This window comes from Lactuca saligna, chromosome 5, assembly GCF_052625555.1.
Source record: "Lactuca saligna cultivar CGN05327 chromosome 5, ASM5262555v1, whole genome shotgun sequence".
NCBI classification, from domain to species: Eukaryota; Viridiplantae; Streptophyta; class Magnoliopsida; order Asterales; family Asteraceae; genus Lactuca; species Lactuca saligna.
The window spans coordinates 279,349,385-279,376,212 of record NC_136421.1 but is presented as its reverse complement, the minus strand read 5'-3'; the positions used below and the strand labels follow the sequence as shown (position 1 = coordinate 279,376,212).

General features: G+C 33.2%; 1 protein-coding gene across 2 annotated transcripts; it reads left to right on the top strand.

Moving 5' to 3' along the window:
- The first annotated feature begins 9,735 nt into the window (after window positions 1–9,735).
- On the top strand, window positions 9,736–12,881 carry LOC145047979 (protein STRICTOSIDINE SYNTHASE-LIKE 10-like). Of its 2 annotated transcripts, none has more exons than XM_078996360.1 (3): window positions 9,736–10,079; window positions 11,586–11,840; window positions 12,204–12,881. In XM_078996360.1, the coding sequence occupies exons 1-3, from the start codon at window positions 9,808–9,810 to the stop codon at window positions 12,778–12,780; spliced, it is 1,104 nt and encodes a 367-aa protein (XP_078852486.1). In that variant the 5' UTR covers window positions 9,736–9,807; the 3' UTR covers window positions 12,781–12,881. The 2 variants fall into 2 exon arrangements, with proteins under 2 accessions (XP_078852486.1, XP_078852487.1); XM_078996361.1 differs by lacking the exon at window positions 9,736–10,079 and adding an exon at window positions 10,130–10,872.
- Window positions 12,882–26,828: the final 13,947 nt, after the last annotated feature.

Here is a 26,828-nt window from a genome sequence, read left to right as displayed (position 1 = left end):
ACATAGTGTGCATGCTTGAAGCGTGGGATAACTGTTGTTTAGAAAAACATAGTGTGCATGCTTGGAGCATGGCATAACTATTGTTTTAATTCAAGTATTAAGTTGATTATTTGAAACATTATACAATAAATAATGAGTAATCAATATGACTCAAAATTTTTGGGGCTATATAGGATTAGTATTATTCTTGTGTTTCACTTTGCATGTTTTGACTTCCCGAATAACTAGGTTATTCAAACCATCCACAGTTGATCATACTTTGGAAGTGGGTAATGAGGCAAGACTGTCATGAATGGGTATGTACTTTGTCTAGGTGTTTTATACATAGTTGTAGTGTTCATGAGTACTCCTGGAATAAGATTCGTGTATTGGATTCAACTCGCGCTCATCTGAATCACTTCATGGATTGTATCACGAGTGATTGTTGAGATGATAATATATTATATTCTTGAAACTAAGAGATATGAGTTGCAGTTTGCAAGTCGGTTGCACATTGATGATATGAAAACGCACCAGTAACTTAGTGTTATAAAACATATAATTGTGTATGATTCGATGAGTAGATAGAGCAAGAATATGAGTCGAAGTTTATCCATTCCTTTTACCATTGGAGGGATAAAAGCGATATATGTGGGCCCCTCAATAATTTAGCGATGACACGCCTAAGTGGTTGGCGAAGCCTGGACTGATTTGATTGGTTCAATTAGTCGATCGTCATTAATCGGACATCAGGAAACAACATATGGATAGAGAGAATGATTATAATCCATGTATCGGTCCATATGATATCTAGAATGGAGGAATATATGATCCTTTATCTAATGGACGTGTCATTGACTAGGTCAGAGTTCGACAACAGCTTTTAAGAGCTACGATTGCTAGTCGGGTTGGAGTCATGATTGAAATGATAGTTATTAGACTTATCCAAGTGGGTGACTGTTGGATTAGGTGTCTAAGCCCATAACTATTATTGGTATGTACTTGACCCGAGAGTAGCATGGTCCATTTGGGTTGCATATCACCTGGACAATTTGATAGGATGGACTTTTGAGAAGAGGTTGTTTATGATTTATTAATATATTATAAGTTCTAATATATTAATATGAAATCATATTATTTAATTAGTATTGATCAAGAATTAATTTGGAATTAATTTTGTGATCAAAATAGACTAATTAAATATAAGGGGTTGATTGGTAAATCATTAATTCTTATGGTGTGGGCCAATGATCAATGATTCCTTAGGTTGGGCTAAACCCATGTGACAACCCATCGATGATCCATGGAGGTTTAAACCCATGGATCCTAATGAATATGGAAGTTCATGGCTATTAAGGCTTACATGGTGTAGCCCTAATCTTGCCACACTATATAAGAAACCCCTTAGCATCCAAAAAAGTGCACTAGTGATCTTGGAGTCCATAAGCCGATTTTATGCACTAGAAATTCTATCTCAAAAGATTCCTTTGTCCTAGGGTCTTGTGATTCCATTTGAGGCATTCATACTATTGGTGCTAAGTTCTTAAAGGCCAAATACAACAAGGTTTCCAACTATAACAAAAGGTATGTCATCTAACTAGAACTTTGTAGTAAAGATACTCTATTGTATGCTAGTTAGGATGATGCTTTGGAAATTAAAGGTTGGATGTATATTAAAGAAAACATAGATCCAAAGCATCTAGGGTTGCATAAACCCTTCAGTTTCCTCAATCTTCTCCCATCTATGACTAAAACTTATGCAACGGCCTTTGTAATCTGATGGTGGTGGTGTCGCCTTCAATCACCCACCGCCATGGGGTCATCACCGAAATCACACAGTGCAATCGAAAACCACTTTCCATATACTCTTTCTTTCTTTCTTTCTTTCTCTCTCTCTCTCTCTCTCTCTCTCTCTCCCCTTTATATTTATGTTTGATTTATTTCCCTTAATGTTTTCATTTTTATAACTCAATTCTCTTATCTATTTGAGAATTTGCTTTTTCAGATTCCATATTTTAGTTGTAGATTGGCGATTTTAACCAGAAATCTAACAATGAACCAATGATAGTGGTATGGATCTATGTTCATTGGCTTCAATTTTTCTTGTCTTTTAATATCCTAGTTTTCAAATTCTAGATCTTTTGCTCTTTGCATTTTGTAACATTTACATGCACAGGCTTCGTTTGGTTGCAACAAAAATAAAACAAAAAGGGTAAAGTTTAGTGATTGTGAAAACTATTCTTTTTTCTTTTTTGAATTATTATTGTCAATTTGTGTGTGTTAGTATTTTTTTTATTAGTGTGATGTGTGTATTTGTGTCGTGTGTGTGTCTGTTGGTGTCTGAAAAGCTCACCTACAGACCCGTTACAGCTTTATTGGGAATTGATTTATTTGTTTCTTTCATATATCATTATTCTTAGGGATATGGATTTGATTAATGAACTTAATAAAAATAGATTTATATGAAGAAGAAGATGAGATCAACTATACCTATTGGAAAACACACCAATTGAACAACTTACCACCAACATTGTAGAGAACCTATCACACCAGGCAAAATGTTTGTCTTTCTTAACTTCAGTTTTTTGACCTTTCAAGTTCCATAGACATCAGTCTTACCTGTTCTACGTGTCATGACAAATGTGTGTATTTTCAGGTGGTCTTAAGATGTTGAATGGGAAATTTATGGTTAGAGTACAGTTTTGTATGGATGTAAATGGAAAAACCTGTGATGAAACTATATATAGAATCAACTGGTTGTTCTATTGAAACTAAAGAAAGTGCATTGGTATGGCATAATTAGGATGCATATCCGGGATCAAGATTTCCTCAAACAAAAGAGATGTTGCATCATCTTCAACGAGTCCTGACAAAGGAACCTGTCACTATCAAAAGTGGTCAATATATTATTGAAGTCAAACACCATGTATAAATTGTCAAAATATTTGCATTTATTTTAAATTTGTAAGTTAGAACTTATTAGATCTTTGATGCATTGCATGTTACCAATTTCCCCAATGAGAGTGTACTCTAAAACCATTAATGCAGCCCTGATCATCTCATTTCACATGGATTGCAATCCTAGGTTGATGTGTCCTTAGGTTGATGTGTCCTTTTGATCCAACAGACAGAAAATAATCACAAGACACATAAAATGAATCAATCGATGGAATTTCTCCCAATAACTATTTCATGTAAATGTATATGGTAAAAGCTAAAATTTAGCATTGACGAGTTCTTGCCATTATTTCCAAATTTCATACACATTTTCAAATATGCCTAGCTTTTAAAGAAAAGGTATTCTCCTTGTATCTCTCTACACATGTGATTATGTGTTTTCCTTTCTTTCTCCCTATTTATCTTTCGTTATTGTATTCCATTGAAATGAAGAGATTTAGAACAGTGTAAAATGAAGAAACGACACATAAGCATAATAAACAACCCCACCTAAAGATTTATTCATGCAACACATGGTAATTTCCTACTACAGATCTGTTGCCCTTTTATGCCTCTAGTTTATATTAATGTATATGTATCAACCTAAATCTAATAGTATATATATATATATATATATATATATATATATATATATATATATATATATATATATATATATATATAAGCTTGTAGTTTAACCAATTTGACGTCTTGATGGAAAATATAATTTAAAAGTTTAAATACTATGGGGGTAACAAAATAGTATAGTATCAACTCTAAACGCAAATGCCAACACGTAATCCTAATAGTAAATAGTATAGTATCAATTCTAATTCATAAATGCTAAAACGGTAAAATCTAGCAGACGAATGTAAAATCTAGCCCTCAACGACTTTTATTTGCGTGTGTGTGTCTATATATATATATATATATATATATATATATATATATATATATATATATATATATATATATATATATATATATATATATATATATATAAAGAGTTAGATTCAAATATTTCCAGCAATTATTGTATGCATCTATAGACCAATGAGAATTTAAGAAAAAAAATAAATCATTAATAATACATATAAGGGTATAATAGTAATCTATACTATAATTAATTATGGTAAATTGATAAAATCAAATAATATCCCCCTTTAAATTAGGTTATCTGATTTAAAACCTATAACACCGACACCCTTTCCTCATCTTTTCTCTAAAAACGATCATCCACAACCATCATCATGTGGACTGCCGACCATCGCCGTCATCATCTCCATCGCCGACTCTTCGTGCTATGCAATCGATCCTAAACCACCCACGGTCAAAGATGATAGGAGCGCCAAAGGGAAAGACTTCGAAATTAGAAATAAGAATCGAGAAACTATGCGATCGAAGAAGACAGGAGGGTCGGAGATAGACTCGTTCGCCAGCCAACACCATCAGACACCACCGTCAGGTATGTGTACTTTGAATTATGATTTAATCAAATTAGATCTTTCATAAAAAATCAAGTGAGCACACTTCTCGCTTCTTCCCTTGACTGCTTGTGTATACTTTTAGAAAACGAAATTAATATTATCAAACTAAAAATCTAAAAAGTTTTAGTGATTTCTGAAAGGTTATGTTGCTGTGTGTGTTTGGTCAATTTATAAAAGGTCCAGATATCATGAATCATGTTGCACGGAGCTCTTTCTCTTGGTAGGTAGCATTTTATATTATAAAATATTACACTTATTTCGAAAATACTATGTTCTCTGGAATATAAAGTTATATATATTCTTTATTTGCTGAAACACTTTGTTTCCTGAAACATGAAAGTAGATGCAAAAATCAATTTTGTTTTAATGATATTACATTACCGAAATATGATATTAGATGAAGAAATCTGAACTTAGATTTTATTTGTTTGTTAAAATATGAAGTTAGATATATAAATCAGATTTTTGATTGTATTACTTTGCAGAAATCTGAAATTAGATGCAAAAATATGAAAGTCGATGTTATTCGATTGTTGAAATATGACGTTAGATGTATAAATCCGATTTTTGATTGTATTATTTTGTTGAAATCAGAATTTAGAGGTTGTAATTAGATGAAGAATTGCGAATTCTTGAACATTCATTGCTAAAATCAGAACTTCATAGTTGTTTTGCTTACAAAAGTATAATAATTTGCCAAATAAAAATCATAGGTGATGATAATTTATGGTTAAAAGTTTATAAGAATACATTAGGCTTGGTATGTACACAATATAGTGTATTTTGTAAGAATACATTATGCTTTGTATAGTATATTCTGTTGGAATAAACTACATCTCAAATTAAATATATTGTGTTTTTTTTAATTTACTTCACTTTAAGCAAAAATAAATAAATAAATAAATAAATAAATAAAATAAAATAAAAAAACAATGCTCATGGTGAATGTATAGTCTAACTCTTTTACTATTTGTGATTTTTTTAATAACTACAAATTAAAAGAATTCTATATCATTCTTACAAAATGATTTATTCTATTTTAATGTCAATGATAGAGTATTATTTCAAAAATGTATTCTATCATAATTTATTTATATAAACGGTATTTTGTTAGAATCTCTTTGAAAATGTTTTTTTTAACAAGTATATTTGTTTAATGGGAAATACTTCAATGTATTCTGTCGGAATTAATTTATATAAATGCATTCTGTCAGAATTTGTTTAACGAGTAATGTATCTTATTCTTTTAGAATTGCATGGAGAATGAATTCACTATTGATCATACAAGAGAAATATTTTGAATCGAGCTCAACAATAAGTATATAAGCAAAGATCAAATGGATTATATAGACCACAGAAGAAGACCAGATGTATTTGTTCAACAATTGTATATTTAAAAATGCTATCTTTTAAGAATTGTATTCATTTTTTGATAGTATTCAGTTAGAATATGTATAACTATATTAAAATATATAAGAATATTAGTCTATAAAAATATGTATGAATTTATATTGATGTATATTAAGAATAAAATCATAGATCCAAGTTGGATGTATATTAATAATATATTATTCTTAAATCAGGTCAATTATCAAAATATAACTGCATTGGAAATGTATTCTGCAAGAATAAAATCGAAAATATATTTACTAGTTTATAGTTAGCATTCTATCATTTTGACAAAATAAAATCGTATTTTTAAATTTGAATTAATTTACAATAATCAAAATTTTAAAAATAAAGGAAATAATTATCCCTAAAAATCAAAAAAAAAAAATTAATATATGTTAATTGACTAAAATGTCCTTATACTGAAATTTGTATGATTATATGGTAAATGTTACCTATTGTAATATCATAGACCCTTAGATCATGATCTTTGATTCTATTCCATCTGATGGTCTATATCTGTAAATTCTAGCACACAATAGTTAGTAAAACCAAATAAACATAAGCTTATATATATATATATATATATATATATATATATATATATATATATATATATATATATATATATATATATTGGTAACTTTTATTATTTCATATGAGGAAACTAATAAAAATAACGTGGCAACATTATCTAAAAATATATTTTTGAATTATTTTTAGAAGGAAAAAATCGGAACCATTAAAGGAATTTATATATGGAAAATACAAATTTAAATTGGTTGAAATTATGGTTGAAATTTATGTCGATTAAATTGGTAGGTTACGATTGAATCCGATTTTGGAAAGTTTAAATTTGATTAAGGAAACGCATAAGTTATTAAAATAATTTTTTTTTATGGATATAAGGAAAATACAAATTTAAATTTGATAAAGGAATACATAAAAATAAATGCTTGAAATATTTTTTGAGGGAAAAATCAAGGTCATTAAAAAAATTTATATAAAGGAAATACAAATTTAAATTGGGTGAAATTATAAATGAAATTAATGACGATTAAATTGATAAGTTATGATCGGAATCCAATTTTGGAAGTTTTGAATTTGATAAAAGAAACATGTAACTCATCAATATATAAAGTTATAAAAAGTTACACAATAAAATAAATAAGATAAAGCAAAAGAATATATATATATATATATATATATATATATATATATATATATATATATATATATATATATATATATATATATATATATCCTAATAAATAATAATCATTTTGCTACATGTCATTTTCTTATTCATTTTGCCACATGATGATTTTTTGTAATTTTGAATTAACTATTTTCCACTTGTCATTATTCTATGTTTTTTAATTATTTAAAAATGTTATTTAATTATATTGTTATATAAGCATAAACATTCTAATTAGACGTTCCTTCTATAATAACGTTACTTAATTTAAACATATATTGACAACCTATATATAGCTTTTTCACTATCTTAATATTGACAACTATTTCATTTTTTCAAATAAAGACATACAATATAATTCATGGAATTTTAAATATTATATGGACTTAATTTTTTTATATCATCAATGGAAAAAAATTTCTAAATCGTGATTGATTTATTTTAAATTGATTATGAATATAAATGCTAGCTTTTATGTTTGTTCTTATTTATTTTGTGTTCACAAGAACTTTACATTAGACATGATGCAACTTTGAATTGTTTTGGTATATCATCAATGTAATTTTGTATATATCTTTCAATTATATGAAATATCAAATAATGACATTTCATTACTATTGTGATAATTTGATTCATATATTGCAATTTTACTAATGTTGGCGGTCTTGTTTTTTTTTTTTTTCTAATAACCGTAACGTTTTTAATAATTATACTTTTTACAAATCTCATAATATCTTATAATTGTTTTCTTACTTTATAATTTTTCATAATTATGTTGTTTTCAAGATTCTATGTCTTAAATACGAAGTTTTGTTCACAAATTTTGACAAAAATTGCTTCTTGTGACCGATATATGACCTTTCAAAGATAGTGATAGATTAGAAAAAAAATGTTGAAATAAGAGCTTTAGCTTTTTAAATAAAAAAAACCACATACGCACATTGCTATTAACTAAATATGTTAAAAACAAAATTAAAATTAAAATGCACTTTGTATCCACTGAACACAGTTACAAAAACTTAGAAGCAATTTAGAAATTGCAATTCAAACATTATAGATTAAAGTCAAGGTGCATTGCTATTAACTAAATCTGTTAAAAACGCAGAATTATGGGCAAATATGTCAAATTCATAGCAATATAATATTAATAATTAAAACCACCGAAGAGTAAATGATAGTTTTCAGTCATCAACTACCGTACAATCCAAACAATCTCAGTAAAAATTAATTACGTAAGAAACGCATACATATATAGAGTTAATCAAAAATCATTGTGTTTTCCTTATAGACTGTTTATCAAACATGTAGAGTGCAACATTAAATACATGGTTAAAAAGACAAAAGTAAAAGATCGAAAAACTAATACTAACATATATAGTTAAGATTATTCATGTATTCAAAGATCATAATCAAATACAACACTAATGAGAATTAAAAAATTGAATACAATTAATAGAAATTAAGAACATCATTTTAAAGATGAAACCTGGATGACAAACGTGATGCTGCAAAGGATGATGTTGTTCGAACATGATTCTGCAAAGGATCTGAAGAAAATATAATGTATGAACAGTTGTACATGATTTATAAATAACTTTCAACAATGATTATGGAAAGGATATCAAAATTTGAATTCTTTGATTGTTTGAAAAAATATCATATACTTTTGTAGATACGTTTCATATAATAGATTTGAATTGAAAAAATATACAAAGTGTGTCAGTTAAGAATGTGATTTTAATTAGGAAGAAACGAAATTTACTTTCAAAAATTTTGATGAGTTTTCAATGAGTTGAATATATTCCTTTTATAAATGAGGTTGACATAAAATCAGTTAGTTAAGTTTTCAAATTTAGTCAATACTAATTTTATTTTATTTTAGTTTAGGATGACATCAAAATGATCTAAGTGTTGAAATTAATGAATGTATCTCTTTATTGAAGATGATTTCATAGGTTTTTTTTTAGAGTAAATTACACGAATGGTCCCTATGGTTTGGGGTAGTTTGCGTGTTTGGTTCCTAACTTATTTTTTTAACTCGGAAGGTCCCTATGGTTTGTTTTTGTTACGTGTTTGATCCCTACTGTTTATTTTTGTTACACATTTGGTTCCTGTCTTATCTAAAAAGACTATTATTTAAAGAGAAAAAATGATAGGGTAGGTGAGATAAGGTGAAGGGGTGGGATTAGGGGTGTCTTTATTTAAATAAATTTAAAAAATCAATGACATAATAGTCTTTTTAGGTAAGATAAGGACCAAGCGCGTAACAAAAACAAACAGTAGGGATCTTCCGAGTTAAAAAAATAAGTTAGGGACCAAACGCGCAAATTACTCTAAACCATAGGGACCATTCGTGTAATTTACTCTCTTTTTTAATATATATTTGATTGTGGAAGATGATTTCATGAGATTTCTCTCTCTCTCTCTCTATATATATATATATATATATATATATATATATATATATATATATATATATATATATATATATATATATATATATATATATAGAGAGAGAGAGAGAAAGAGAGATATTTAAGTGAGAAAAGTTTAAATTAATATATATATATATATATATATATATATATATATATATATATATATATAGAGAGAGAGAGAGAGAGAGAGATATTTAAGTGAGAAAAGTTTAAATTAATTGGTATAATATTAGAAATAACTTTTTATATTTTTTTAGAAGTCCCCTACTATTAAGGCAGGTTGTTGGTCCATTGAGTTAAACATGAATTGCCTTGGACCTTCTCTCTCTCTCTCTCTCTCTCTCTCTCTCTCTCTCTCTCTCTCTCTCTCTCTCTCGCCATGCTTAATTCGAAGCTATTTCTGAGTGTGTCGACGATTATTCTGCTCATATCTGTGTTGCTATCTCTCGGAATATTCCCTTCCAATAATCACTCCATTTATAAAGATGTCGAAGTTATTCCGATAGACGGTGGTGCAATTGGACCGGAGAGCTTTGATTTCAATCCTGTTGACGGAACAGGTCCCTACACCGGCGTTTCTGATGGCCGGATAATCAAATGGATCGCGACTGAACGGCGGTGGATTGATTTTGCGATCACTTCACCGAACAGGTGAATCAACACCGACTATGTATTATATACTATTTATAGTTTTGATATACTATCACAAAATAATCAATATATTCCTTTTGAGTATTATATTTACTAAAAGTAAACATTTAATTATTATATTTACATGATGATATGATATTGTTTTAACTGTAGTTCACAACAATACAATACAATACAATATAACACGTTTTATGTCAACTTCATGCATTCTTGTTTATTGGCGATCTTTAAAAGTGTATTATTATATATTAAATTGAATATTTTATTAAAAACTATAAAAAGTACGATGGTTAAGGCTTTAGGATGTGCGGTGTGCCACAAATTCTTTTTTTATTTTTTTAATGTGTCACCTTAGCATCATTTTCCGTTCACCTTTTCGTTTCTCAAAAAAAAAAAAAATGGTTACTTCTCACAAATCGAAGTGGAAAATACAAAAAAAGAGTAAGGTGGTAGAAACATAAACAAGGAACGCTTCAAACCACTCCACCTTACCATAATCTCCTTCCATACCATTGTTGGTGTAATTGCAATGAAAAATGATAGTGAAACATATAGAGGAACAAAAAAGAAAGAGGAAGATAAAGAAACATAGAAGAAGAATTATCATTGGTTGTGGTTTCTCATAGTATATACCACATGAGACCATGATCGTGGCTCTAGGTCATTACCACGAGACTATCAGGCATGATTGTGGCTCTAGGTCATTACCACGAGACTATCAGGATGGTGTGCATGATGATTGTCATCTCCTATGTTCTTACAGTGGAGGGAAGAACACTGCAATAACATTTCGGTGGGTGCGTTTTTCACCGTGTTCCACAACAGCCACCTAGATTTATTCTCACCGCATAAAATAGTTAATAAGAGAAAACAAAAATAAGTAAATAAGTGTATGTTGGTAATAGTATTTGATATTTATCCTAACCTATGTTGGCTTTTGTGTATTTCCAAATGCTAATAATAATTACAACAACATTTATAGTCCAACATTTTACAAATATAATTAATGGCCATTAAGTCATAAAGACTAACTTAATTGTTATATAGATTCATAACAAAAAAATAAAGTCTTTAAAACTAGTCATCATAACCAATTTAATAAATTTTTTAGCTATTTTATTCAATGTTATAGTTTTCGCAATCTATTTTATTTAGGGCCAAAGCCATAAAAAAATATAAAAATAAATAAACATCGTCCTTATTCGTCATTTTAGCTCTACAAGCGTTTTGTTGTACATATCATCTAGTTCTATACACATAAATGCTTCATTTAAGTTATTAGATAACTATTTTTGACCAACTCGGATGTGTTACCCAACAATGACACATCAATATTTTCGTACATACAATTAATTTTAAATTAAATTAAAAATTGTTTTATTAAGTGTATAGAATTTACTTGATAATATAAGCAAACACAAATTAGAGTAATAATATTTACAATTTTTTCTTGAGTGACATTAGTTATTTAAAATAAAATATGTTGAAATGTTATTTTATTTGCAGGAAAGGATGTGGTGGGCCAGAAATGGAGCATATATGTGGACGACCATTGGGCTTAAAGTTTGACAATAGCAGGGGAAAATTGTTGATTGCTGATGCTTATTTTGGGCTACTTTCAGTGGGCCCAAATGGTGGGTTAGCCACGTCACTGGTATCAAAAGACCAAGGTCTTCCATTGATGTTCACAAATTCACTAGACATTGACCAAACCAATGGAGTTGTCTACTTTACTGACAGCAGTCAACGTTACACCCGTAGGTAAATACCTTATAATAATGCTAACTTGGGCTCATTTTCGTCCTAGGAAAAATTAGTTTTCGGTTAGGACTATGGTGTCTACAGTAGCAAGACACAGTAGCATCGGTAATTTTTGGTTTTTTTTTTCTAATGCAATGTAAAAAAAAAAAATTAATTTTTGGTTTTTTATTATTGTGTCATCATGTAAAAAATATATCATCAGCAACATCTACTACGAAATTTTGTATCCGCTTCTGTTTCAGTTTGTAATTTAGCTTATCAAAAAACCCCTTCAAACTAATTTATCTTAAAACTAGTTTATAAGCTACAATAAACTTTTTTTTTTTCTCTTCCAATCTCATATCTTGTATCCATTTTATATAGGGATCACATGCTTGTCGTACTCACTGATGAAAAAAGTGGAAGATTACTAAAATATGATCTTGAAAACAGAAAGGTCACTGTTATACTCTATAACCTCACTTTTCCAAATGGAGTGACATTAAGTCAGGATGGTACTTTTCTTCTGGTTGCGGAGACCACAATATGTAGAATTATGAGGTTTTGGCTTAAAACATCGAAAACTGGAACACTTGAAGTATTTGCTAATCTTCCAGGTTACCCTGACAATATTAAGAGAAACCAAAAAGGAGAATTTTGGGTGGCAATGTTTTCAAAAGAAAGTAAAATTTTGAGATGGATTCACTCAAAACCTTGGATTGTAAATGTTTTGAGTAAGATTATTCCCATTAACTTTGTTAGAGTGAGTTCACACATTGCTAAAGGAAAAGGTGAAGGGTTGGCAATAAAGTTAGGGGTTAATGGTGAGATATTAGAAATCTTGGAGGATGTGCATGGAAAAAAATGGAAATATGCTAGTGAAGTAATTGAGAGAGATGGCAATTTGTGGATTGGATCCGTGGAAAACAATGCTGCTATCAAACTAAAAATGCAATATTAAAAGAAAAATAGAGGGGATATGACACGATGTACATAGTAATTGAATAAACTGTGTATCATTTGGTTAGTTTTCTAAAGAATAATTTTTATAGTCTTACTTCATAGTGCTGTTATAAGCCAAGCGTAATCAATTATTATAGTTGTTTAATGTAAAACTATATTCAAGTATATATTGGTAAATGATTGTAACTATGGTAATTTATAGTTTTGTTTCAAAATAAAAACAATTAAAGTAACTAACTAGTAGAAATATGATTGCAGAAGGATATAATAAAAAACATGGGTAACAAGGAAGAAGGGAAAACTTATAAAATAAATACAATTCTTAATAAGATGTCTTAGATAGGACGATCCAAATATATTTTGAACCTAAGACGTAATAAAAATTAAAGTCCCTTTAAGATGTAAATTAAAAAAAAAAAAAAAAAAAAAAAAAAAAAAAAAAAAAAAATTACTTCATGAAGAAAATATTTTTTTTAAAAGTTTTGATGCAAAATCACTAGAAAAAGTATAAAAATAACTAGCAAGTAGAAAATAACAAAAACACCTTATCACTAAAGTTGTACTAGTTGTATTCAACTTTTTTACTTCAAACTTCAAATATTACTATAACAACAAATAAACAAAAAATAGCAACAAATTAAAATACATGCAAAAAAAAAAGACCAATTTCTAATTCACAGAACTTACAAAATAAGCAATTACAAACTATGAATTAATGAAAAAAAATTCTAAATCAAAAAAGACTAATGAATATAATTAAGATTGAAGACATTTATTTAGATTATATAACCAGTTTGAAAAAAAAAAATATAACTATAAATAAAATCATACATTCAAATTAATCTATATACAAGATAATCTAGAAATTAGTATTAACTTGTATAATATAATCAAAATTGAGATGTATAACAAACAAAAATCATAAAATTAAATTCCTCATATGAAACTTAGATACTTAGATGTGAGAATTTTGAGATAGATTAAACTTGTAATAACAAAAATCATTCATTTCTTTCCGTTAGAACCATGGGGATAGAGAACCTTTAGGAGGGTGGATTGTTGTTTCCATAGAGTAATAACAAGACAATTAGGAAATTTCATATTGTTTTCTCATTTCATTTCATTTTTTAGCCTCCGAATTCTAATACAATGTATTCATTATTTATCTCTCGATCTTCATATTGACAATCAATTTCTTTGAAGAGAAAAAAAAATCTTTGATGCTTTGGGCCTATAAAACTATTTTCTTAAATAAAACATTAATTATATAATATAAGTACATAACGTGGACTAAAATTTTTGGGTTCCTAAAAGAGATAGGCTAGACGGAAACCCTTGTTGCCCATCGTATGAACTGGTCCTAGTTTTACAAAAGGACCAACATTTCTAGAATATTAGACACACACCCAAACCACGTTTAGTGGTCCCTCTATTTATACACTTTATTAGGAATGTGGTACCTACCAGGTCTTAGATTAGCATTAAGATGCTATGGTTTTTCACGAAAATGTATTCAGATGTTGAAGAGGCTATAGTGTTGTAACATCCGTTTCCTGGTTCGATCAACTAAAGACTTTGAGATTTCGAGAATGAGTTTTTGGGGAAAAAGCTTAAGTCGCAGTGTTGTTGCTTGGTGTCTGCGGTGTGGACATGTCAATTAAATGAAGATCGTGTTTTATTGATGTTCGTGGCATGGTGCAGGTTTGTTCCACGATGCGGTGGCCTCCACAACCCAAAGCCCTAGGTCTTGAGCCTTGGGTCCTATTTAGGGAATGTTTGTTTAGGTTTTTTTTCATTTCCTTCAGCCTCCACTTTTAGAAAACGTTAACCATGAAACCATATCCTTGCCTCACTCCCTTTTTTCCTTCTTTGGTGATTTTGCTGTCTTGGGAAGCCTTTGGTGTGAAGATTCAAGAGTTGTTGGTGTTCTTAACTCTGATCCAAGCTTCATCGGCCGTATTGATTCATTTTTTACCTCTGTAGGTCTTCAAGCTTACACCTTTATGCTTATAGTTTTATAGATCTTGGTTTATATGCCTGTTTAGGTTCCTTTTGATGGATTTGAGTTGGGTTTGGACAACTCCAAGGTTAAAGGTTGGATCTTTAAGTAATCCATACCCATTGTGGTGCTAAGATATGGACTTCATCTTCATTTAAGTGCCATACATATCTTAATGGTCATTTTGGGTTAACTTTAGAATTAGGGTTTGAGTTTTGGACTTGGATTGATGGTGTAATGGATAAATCAGTAACTTTATCCATTAAGTCCCTTAGAAGCTTCATATCTGAACATTTACGCATGGGATGTTAATGGTTAAGATCTTAATGAATTATGTTGTCATGATGTTCTTCGTGATGTGGTAGAGGGCTTGTCACAACGCTCTCTAAAATGTGTATTGTGACTGCCATGTCTTCTGGTGATAGTGGCGTGACCAAGGAGTTGGTCATAGCGTAGTGGTTGACCTTTTACTTTTTTTTGGAAAGTTTGACTTTTGGTCAAACTTTAGTAGAATTGAGTATTTAACTAAGGAATAGTCTTGGTTTAACATAAGGTAGCTCCGGTTAGCTGTTATATTGATGAAGTTGCTATTGAGCTTCTACTATTTAGTTCAGGTGAGTCTTCTCAATATACTATATAGGATGCTAAATTGTCTTTGTGGCTCTTACATGTATGTTATGTATGTTGGATGAGACCTGTTATGCATGTTGGGTGAGTCCTGCTGGGTGAGACCCGTTATTTAATGGGATGAAGATGGTTATGTATGTTAGGCAAGGCCCGTTATGTATGTTGAGTGAGGCCCATATTGGTATATGATATCTTTGGGAACTCACTAAACATTGTGCTTGTAGTTTTAAGTTTAAATGGTGCAAGTGTTTTTGGCAGTACGGGGAAGAGCACGATGTGATTGCATCGCATCTACATTTATTATTTTGAGATGTTCCACACTTATGACTTTATTACTCTAATTTATGTTATCAAATAACTGAATTTCACTTGTTTATGGTTTAATGGTATGGTTTCCTATGCTTTTAAAATGAAAACTTTGGTTTGAAATTTGGGAAGTTACAAATTGGTATCGGAGCCTAAGTTTGAGGGATTCGGGTACACTTTATAGTGTGTAAGAACTCAAACTAAGTACTGAAGGATATCTTTGTACAAAAACATTTTCTAAAATGTTTTTAAAAAGAGAGGATGTAATGGATGTAATCAGTCGGAGCTCAAGTAAGCGATTCCTAGAGTACCCATACATGTTTATATGTTATATGTGTTATAGTATGATATGCATGTCAGAGGTTAGAACAAGGATCTGCTCAGGGTTGCATGGTAGTACACCTGCTTAGGAGAGATGGATTTTTGTGCCAAATATGTGACCTGTTAGAGATGCATGATAGGTGTGTTGGCAAAGGATCTTGAGGAATTGCATTTTAGAGTTTTCTAATATATGTGATTTCTTGTTACGTTATGGATTTGTTGCTCGAATGCTTCTTGCTTTGTGCTATGTGAAACCCATATTGATATTAATTAATTATTAAGAGAATAAGTTGGGTTATATGCCTCAAAGATTAAATTGTTTTAGAATGCTTGATTTGTCCCTATTGTGCAACTTTTGTTTGAGTCCAACCGTTGTAGTGTTGGATCTTTCAATTGAATGACTATTTAAATTTTGTTGCATGTAATTGTATTTATAAGATAGTTAGTTGACATTGATAGAAGTTTATTTTATGGATGATAGCAGGGTGGGGTGGGAAGTCCTTGTGACCTCAGAATAGTGTTAGAATGTGTCAGTGTGAGCACTTTCGTAAGAGAAATCCTAAAAGGAGAATCTAGGAAGACTAGCGGTGTGTACTTGTTTGATTATAGGTATATGTGATTAGATCGATTGGTTTTTGTTATGAGTAGTAACTTGGGAACCATGAGACAATTCTTGGGATAATTACGGATAGGTGTACAAGGTAGCATAGGCCCAATACTACCGAAAGCTCATGATCCGTACAAGGATCAGGAAGAGTTGAAAAGGGTTACTAAGAAGCTAGTTGAGGTAAATAGCATGGTTTGGTATCTTGATTAGTTGTAATATTTTTCGTCTTTATCGGTCTTTTGTTATGGTTGCTTAGGAATAGGATGAGTCTGGTAATTGTTTAGGTCTTAGTGGTCATGGCAATTTGGGTTTGAATGGTACAAACATGTGTGAGTTAGTTGATTCAAAGGTGTCAAGGGCCTTGTTATAAGTAGTGCCAGTTTGAGTCTCGATACTCAAGTAGGAAGTGATTGTGATGATTGACTTGAGGATTGCAACATAAGGCTAGGTGGTTAGCCAATGGCTTGGGATGTCCTTTTCTATGACAATGTTATGTTCTTCTAGCATCCTATGTTCGAGGGGAGGACAGGTCGGACATATTTTCAAATTTGAGCAGTAGACCTAATGTGGGGATAGTGTACAAGTGTAGGTCGAGGCACCACTGAAGTGAGAGATTAAGACTTTGAATATTCGTTTCGATGGTCTAGATGGTTGTGAATTCTACTACAAGAATAGGGGTGTGCAAGAGGGTTCTCATGTTATGGTTGCATCAATATATTTCAGATGTAGGCAAGAGATTCATTTCAGTTGAGACTATAAAAGGAAGGATCAAGGGTCTTCCTTCTTTGAAATCAGTTAGGTCATTTTCTAGCTAAGTGCTTCAGGTAATCAAGAGAGGAGATTTAGGACTAACAGTTTCTGTTTTCTCTTGTATGTCACAACTATGAAAATGATGCCTCCTATATTTATGATTGATTCCTACAATTAGTTGTTCGATGGGAAATTATATGTGAGGTATGTGGTTAGCCTATTTTGTGCTAGCTAGAGAACTAGTGTTGCGTTGGGACTGTCAAAGTTATTGCTTGTATATCAGTACGGGATTCTTAATGTTTTAGAGGAGGTAATAATGGGGAAAGTTTACACGGTCTCCATCTGCGATATTCAGATTTTCTTATGATTGGCTGGTTATTAGTCGTGGATCATATCATTCTATTTTATTCATTCCGAGAGTCAAGGTTGGTGTGTACCTAGTTGAGCTACTTTGAGGTTTTGTTGATTTTAGACGTCAATCAGTGTAGTGGTTCGAACCCTAAGTAAGGGAGAATTAGGTATTCTGCTTGGAAGATCATCGGTCTGTTTTATTTTTGTAATTTTAGTAAAATGAGTTAAGGGAATTTGTGGTTCAAGTATGTGAGGTTTTGGTTTAGTTTTGCTACTGAAAAAATGAAGGAATGCAGGCTACCATTAAAGTTCTCATGGTTAGGAAGTTTCTGTTGGAATAGTGTCTAAGGCTATAACTATATCCGGTTGTGCATGGTCCTTTTGGGTTGCCTTCACCATAGCAACTTGATGGATGATTTGTTAAAAGAGAGTAAATATTATAAGGAATAATATATGGTTATTTGATTAATATAAGTCATAGATTAATTGGAATTAATTTGGTGACTTAAAGAGATTAATTAAATAAGAGGGTATAAACTGTCAATTGTTTGATAGTTACACTTTAGACTATAAATCTTTATCCTAGATAGGATGGACGATTTCTAGGGCTTGGATAAGCCAAAATCGTCCATAGGGTTATCAAGGAAAGGATATGGATCAACTTAAAGTCTAAGTTATCCAATTAGGGTTAAAGCTGTAATCCTTAAGGAGTCTACAAGTATAAATAGACCCTAGGGGTGAGGGAATTCGACACACATCCTAAAGCAAGGAACCTCTGGCCGAATTCCTCCCCTCTCCTCTCTCCTAAATCATCTTGCTTGCTATTGGTGTTTGTAAGCCATTAGAGGAGTGACATTTGTGACTCTAGAAGCTCCAAGACAAACAAGATCAACAAGGAACTCAAAGGTATGATTTTAGATCTGTTTCATCATTGTTATTTAACCTAATTAGCTATTAGAAGTCTTGGATTCAAAGCATGTTTATTAGAAAGCCTAGATCCGAGCAATAGGGTTTTGCATGCGCACATAGGAAAGTTCTTATGGCTAAAACCCATCAGTGGTATCAGAGCCTAGCTTGGTTTTCTTTAAATTGTTGCTTGATTAACTGTAACAAACCTGCAAAATTCGATTTTGGGTTTTTGAGTCACTGACTCGGCAAGTTCCAAGGTGGACTCGGCGAGTAGGCCTGACTCGGCGAGTCCCCTTGTGACTCGGCGAGTCCAGGCGTCAGGAATGGCCAGATTCGGGATTTTTTCATAATTATCTTATGGAAACTTACCTTAATCATATTAGATCAATCTAAATCCGATTTTTTGATAAATATGACTATTATCTTGATCTAATTAAAGATATTTATCATCTAATAAAATATTTAATTTCCTTATATGATAATGATTAATTATTTTGATAATTATCTTGAAAGAAATCTTAGATAAATCAAATAAAGATAATTAGGATATTAATTGTTAATTGGAATTATTTGTTATTTGATCCTCCATGTTTTAAATGTTTAAAACCTACCCTAAAGTTTTGAAATTTATATTTGTGATTAAAAGTTTTAATTTAGACAACTTAAATTTCAAACCCTAGATTTTAAAAGGTTTTAAAATACAACCCTATACTTATATGATATTACTAGAATAATATATATATATGTATAACTAAATGCTAGTCTTACCGCTAGTAGGCCTCATTCACGAAGCCGATCTATAAGGTGGGTATAAGGTTGCGGCCTATAAAATGGCGCTTAATGGGTGTACACTCACACCCACCGCTTGCTTGATTGGTGGAGGGTCGTTAGCCGAACGGGTAGGATAGGGCAACCTCATCTTCTCATTAAAAGTATAATAAGAAACACAAAGTAACTACACGTTTTAAAAATTTCCCAATCTTAGTTACTTTAGGAAAAGTGAATTGATGCAATCCCATGAAATTACACTTTGCACCTTGCTAAGAAGTTAGTGGAGCGTGTGTGGTTTACCGGCACACTAATTGGTTCTAAGCGAAGGAGGCAAAGGGTGATTCATTGTTTATCATAGTTCGATGGAGAGTGTGTGGTTTACCGGCACATCGAATAGGTGATCGTTACAATGAAGGCACCATGTGAATTTGCATGGTAATTCACACCCGCTTTGTGATCCTCGGCATCCCAGTCACAAACAAGAGGGACATATCGAGATTTAAACATGCCATTGAATAGTTCAATGAATCTCATCCGAACCTAGGAATTCTCAAAAACACTTAGGACTAATAGTTTAAGTTTTGTAATGGAGAATTAGTGAATCGTCATTCACTTACCTTCAATTTATTTGCATATTAGATTACGGCATCTCTTTTCTAGTATGTAAATGTTATTGTTGGATCCTAGCCCTAATTTTTCTTATTGGGTGATAATTAGGGATTCTTGTTCTAATCTATCTTTGTCCTTTCTATAGATGTCAAACGCAAACAACGCTGCTGCTAGTTCTTTCACGTTGATGAGCCTTTGCCAAAAGGTCACCTTCGATGGAACGAACTTTAGCGAATGGATAAGATACATTCGCACCATTGCTCGCTATGAGGATAAAGAGTATGTCCTCGACGAGAAGCTCGAGAAAATCAACCCCGAAGTTGCTACTCCCGCCGAAATCACCGCCTTTGAAACTCATGAGCGAGATGCAACGAAAGTACATTGCATCATGATCGCCACCATGAACTCCGAATTCCAAAAGTCCTACGAAGACATGTATCCATACGAGATGCATCAAGACTTGTTGGAGAGGTATCACCAAAACGCGAGACAAGAGCGTTACGAGATTTTCATTAACATGATCTCCGCTAAGATGGGTCATGGAGAATCTCTTACCGTGCACCTGCAAAAGATGCAAAGGTATGTCGACCGCCTTCGCAAGTTAAATGTTGACTTCGGCGAAGACTTGGCGATCGACATGGTGCTTCACTCTTTGCCTCCGATGTACAACCAATTTAGGATGACCTACCACATGAACAAAGAGGAGGTCACCCTAAGCAAACTCCAAGGTCTCTTGAGGGTTGCTGAGAGCAACTTCAAGGACAAGTCTGTTGCACCAACTCCCAATCCATCCGCTGCTCCTATCTTGGCTATTGGTCAAGGGAAGGGAAAGAAGAGGAAAGCTTCATCGAATAACTATCGAAAGGTGAAAGCCCGAGATGGTTCCTCTTCTAGTGGGACCAAAGTTGATCCCTCTAATCCCTATTCCAACCCAAGGGAGGTAGAGTGCCACCACTGCCACAAGATAGGACATTGGAAGAGAAGCTACCCGGATTACCTGCAAGCCATCAAGGAAGGAAAGATCAAGCCATCTTTCGCAGGTATATACACAATCAAATCTAACGATTCTAACCATGCTATTTCTTGGGTTGTTGATACCGGTTGCGGTTATCACATTTGTTCTAATGTGCAGGGACTAAAAAGAAGTAGGGATGTGGAGCAAGGAAGGATCAATCTAATCATGGGGAACAGAAGATCGTCGCCTGTGACCAAGATTGGAGTGTATTCTTTAGTGCTTAGGAATAGTTTAGTTTTAGATTTGAACAATTGTTGCTATTCGCCAGAAATGGATAGAAACATCATTTCATTTCATGGTTTATATAGACAAGGATTTAGATTTTCTTTTAATAATGAGAATGGTTCTATTTTGGCTTATCTAAATGGTGTCTTTTACTTTGAAGCTATACCATGTAATGGAATATATGAAACTGTTATGATTGTTGATAACTTAGGAAATGATGTTTTGAATATTGATTCTTCCACTAGTATGGATAAAGCATCCTTGTGGCATTGTCGTCTTGGACATGTCAACAAGAAACGCATAGCCCAACTCCAAAAGGATGGAGTGTTGGAGTCATTCGACCTTAGGGAAGATGACACATGCGAGTCTTGTTTACTTGGAAAGATGACTAAGTCACCCTTCACGAGTACTTGTGAAAGGGGTGAGGGGCTATTGGACCTAATACATACCGATGTATGTGGACCCTTTAGATCAACCACGAAGGATGGGAACCGCTTCTATGTGACTTTTACCGATGATTATAGTAGATATGGGTATATCTACTTAATCAAGCAAAAGTCAGAAACTTTTGAAAAGTTCAAAGAGTTCAAGAATGAAGTGGAGAATCAATTGGGCAGGAAAATCAAGATGCTTCGATCCGATCGAGGAGGAGAGTACCTAAGTCTTGAATTCCACGATTATCTCAAGGAGTGTGGAATAGTTTCGCAATTGACGCCTCCTAGGACACCGCAGTTGAATGGTGTGGCAGAAAGGCGTAATCGAACCTTATTGGATATGGTTCGCTCTATGATGAGTCGTGCTTCACTACCTATCTTCTTTTGGGGGTATGCCTTAGAGACTGCAGCCCATATCCTTAACCGAGTCCCAACTAAGAAGGTTGCCAAAACACCTCACGAGATGTGGACAGGGAAAGCTCCCTCGTTGGCACATATCAAGGTTTGGGGTTGCGAGGCTTTCGTAAGACGAGATACTCACGACAAGCTTGAACCTCGAAGTGAGCGATGTATTTTCATCGGCTACCCGCAAACTTCCTTTGGATATCTCTTCTATAGACCGAAAGACAATGTTGTTTTTGTTGCGAGGAGAGGAGTTTTCCGAGAGCGAGAACTCATAAGCCAAGGAGACAGTAGGAGGCAAATCGAACTTGAAGAGATTCAAGAGTCGATAGATGAAGGAACCTCTACCGCTGGCATTCAACCCGAGGAGGAAACTCCAGTTGAACCGATTGACGAATCCTTACCTCTTAGACGTTCCGATAGAGTTAGAGTTCATCCCCAGTTTTATGGTTTTCATATTACTACCGAATGGGACACGTATATTAGTGATGGTACACTAGTAAATCTTGATGAACCTAATAGCTATAAGGAAGCCATGGCAGGCCTGGAGTCTGCGAAATGGAAAGAGGCGATGGAGAGCGAGATCCAATCCATGTACGATAACCAAGTTTGGAATTTGGTTGATTATGTGCCCGAACGTAAGACCGTAGGGTGCAAGTGGATCTTCAAGAAGAAGACCGACGTGGATGGGAACGTACACACATATAAGGCGCGATTGGTCGCGAAGGGCTTTACTCAAACTCCCGGAGTTGACTATGATGAGACCTTCTCACCAGTTGCGAAGATTAAATCTATTAGAGTGATGCTAGCAATTGCCGCATTTCATGATTATGAAATTTGGCAAATGGATGTCAAGACCGCTTTCCTTAACGGAAAGTTGGCTGAGGATGTTTACATGGCTCAGCCAGAGGGGTTTGTGGATCCGAAGCATCCGAATAGAGTGTGTAAGCTTGAGAAGTCCATTTATGGACTTAAGCAAGCATCTCGCAGATGGAATCTTTGCTTCGATGAGAAAGTCAAAGAGTTTGGATTTGTACGAAGCGAAGACGAATCTTGTGTATATGTCAAAGCTAGTGGGAGTATAGTAAGCTTCCTCGTTCTATATGTCGATGACATATTACTCATAGGAAATGACATCCCGACTCTGCAGGAGGTTAAGTCCTGGCTCGGGAAGTGCTTCGCTATGAAGGACCTCGGAGAGGCTTCTTACATTTTGGGAATAAGGATAGTAAGAGAAAGAAGTAAGAGACTAATTGGACTTAGTCAGAATACTTACTTAGAGAAGGTACTAAAACGTTTTAGTATGGAAAACTCAAAGAAGGGAGAACTACCGATACAAGGAAATGCCAAGTTGAGTAAGACTCAAAGTCCGAGTACCGAAGCTGAGATAGCAGAAATGAGCCGAGTACCATACGCTTCCGCAGTTGGCTCAATCATGTACGCTATGACTTGTACTCGCCCTGATGTAGCCTTCGCTTTGAGCATGGTTAGCAGATATCAAGGGAACCCTGACAAAGCACATTGGATTGCGGTGAAGAACATCCTTAAGTACCTTCGGAGGACGAAAGAATGGTTCTTAGTCCTTGGAGGGAGTGATGACTTGAAGGTGCAAGGGTATAGTGACACCAGCTTTCAGACCGACAGGGACAACTACCGTTCACAGTCGGGCTGGGTCTTTACCCTAAATGGAGGAGCAGTGACTTGGAAGAGTTCCAAGCAAGAAACTGTAGCTGATTCAACGTGCGAATCAGAGTACATCGCAGCGAGCGAAGCGTCGAAGGAGGCAATATGGCTAAAGAACTTCATTGGTGATCTTGGAGTTGTACCGGCCATAAAGGAGCCCATGGAGATTTTTTGTGATAACGAAGGTGCGGTTTCCTTGACCAAGGAACCGAGGGATCATGGTAGATCTCGACATATCGACAGAAAATATCACTTCATTAGACATCGTGTAGAAGAAGGACAACTCATAGTGAAGAGGATATCATCAGAAGATAACCCAGTAGATCCGCTTACGATGGGACTGAGTAGGGTTAAGCACTTGCAACATGCTAGGAGTATTGGAATGAAGGATGATATTAGTATAGATTAGATAGTATTAGAAACATATAATAGATAAATGTAATTAACATTTGATGATTAAATAAAGGAGTATTATTTATAAGTAAAGTTACTGTCATATGTTGATTGTTTAACTATTGTTTCACTTTGCATGTTTTGACTTCCAGAATAATTAAGGTTATTAAGAATAATAGTAATTATTCAAATGGTCCACAATCGTTCATATGTTGGGAGTAGGTATGAATGAAGATTGTCATGAATTGGTGTGTGGAATGTCTAAATGGTGTTAGACATAGCAAGGGTTGCTGCAACGTTCATGAGTGCTTATGAACTAGTTTTGAGCATTGGAATAAACCCGCGCTTGCTGGAATCACCTTATGGAATATGATATAAAAGGTGATCGCGAGACGATAATATCATATAGTCTTAAAACCTAGATATATGGTTTATTATTTGTTAATTGATTGTGCATTGATAATGCGAAAACGCATCAGTAACTTGATGTTATAAAACGCATTGTTGTGTATTGTTGGTTAATGAATAAGTAAATGCATATAAGTCGAAGTTTATCTGTAAATTTTATCCTAAGAGGGTAGAGGAGATATCTTGGCCACTCGATGATTTGATTTGACTTATGTGCCGGGCCCGGTCAGAACTGAATTGATGTGTTTGATTAAGTTCTATGTCGAATAAATCGGAGATCGAGAAATTTAAATGCATGACTAACCATTCCATAGGATTGTCAGCATGATATCTAACAGAGGACTGTACAATCCCTTATCTAAAGGACAAGATTGATTAGATCAGAGTTGACAGCGTCTTTGAGAGCTACAATTGCAAACCGAATTGTACTTGTATAGTTACTAGACTTATCCAAGTGGGAGACTGTTGGAATAGTGTCTAAGGCTATAACTATATCCGGTTGTGCATGGTCCTTTTGGGTTGCCTTCACCATAGCAACTTGATGGATGATTTGTTAAAAGAGAGTAAATATTATAAGGAATAATATATGGTTATTTGATTAATATAAGTCATAGATTAATTGGAATTAATTTGGTGACTTAAAGAGATTAATTAAATAAGAGGGTATAAACTGTCAATTGTTTGATAGTTACACTTTAGACTATAAATCTTTATCCTAGATAGGATGGACGATTTCTAGGGCTTGGATAAGCCAAAATCGTCCATAGGGTTATCAAGGAAAGGATATGGATCAACTTAAAGTCTAAGTTATCCAATTAGGGTTAAAGCTGTAATCCTTAAGGAGTCTACAAGTATAAATAGACCCTAGGGGTGAGGGAATTCGACACACATCCTAAAGCAAGGAACCTCTAGCCGAATTCCTCCCCTCTCCTCTCTCCTAAATCATCTTGCTTGCTATTGGTGTTTGTAAGCCATTAGAGGAGTGACATTTGTGACTCTAGAAGCTCCAAGACAAACAAGATCAACAAGGAACTCAAAGGTATGATTTTAGATCTGTTTCATCATTGTTATTTAACCTAATTAGCTATTAGAAGTCTTGGATTCAAAGCATGTTTATTAGAAAGCCTAGATCCGAGCAATAGGGTTTTGCATGCGCACATAGGAAAGTTCTTATGGCTAAAACCCATCAATTTCCTCATTATGTTTCTCAAGGATCCGTTGGAGTCCTTCATGATCTAAAGGAATTCAAGAATCGGTCAAATCGGGGGTGCAGAGAAAGTTACCATCAGATTTATGTCTTCAAGAAAGCATGGGTTTGTCCTCGTAGTAGGAAGTTGGCTGGTAAGGAAATCGATGTGGCTAGTAGTTCCCTTTGAGAACGCCAAATATTAGGTCAAGAAGTGTTTGGGCCGCTTGGGTTGGGCATTAGTTATTGATAGATTGGTTATCTCGGAGTATGGATTACTGTCTATGGCCAAGGACGGACAATTGTTGATATGTCGATCAGCTTCATAGTTCGGTATGTGTATTTCCGCGTAAGATTATTGAGTTTAGTTTGTTATCCCATTATTGATCGTTTGGTCTTTTCTTTCTTCGCCAACAGTTTAGGCTATTGAAGGTCTCGAGTTGTATTAGTTGAAGGTCTCGAGTTGTATTGGTTTTTGGGTATGTAGACTCTTGATTGTTTATTTATGGGATTATTGTTCCTGGTGTTGGATTAGGTGTCTAAGCCCATACTATTATTGGTATGTATTCGACCCGAGAGTAGCATGGTCCATTTGGGTTGCATATCATCAGGACAATTTGTTAGGATGGACTTTTGAGAGAAGGTTAATTATGGTTTATTAATATATTATAAGTTATAATATATTAATATGAAATCATATGTTTTAATTAGTGTTCATCAAGAATTCATTTGGAATTAATTTAGTAGTCAAAAGAGACTAATTAAATCTATGGGGACTAATTATGGTAATTAGTTATATTTATATGTGTTGGGCTTATGATCCATGTTTGACCAAGTTTTTGTATGAATACATAAGGAGTTGGGCTATATGGACCATGGATCATAACACCCATGGGTATGGATTTGGGTTATACCCATGACTCTTGGAATCCAACATATAAATGTGCTACTTCATGACCAAAAACGTGTACACTTCTTTTCTTGGTGAAATTTGGAGGTTTTTGGTGCATGGAATTCTCTCTCAAGTCCTACCTTTGTCCATGATGTGTT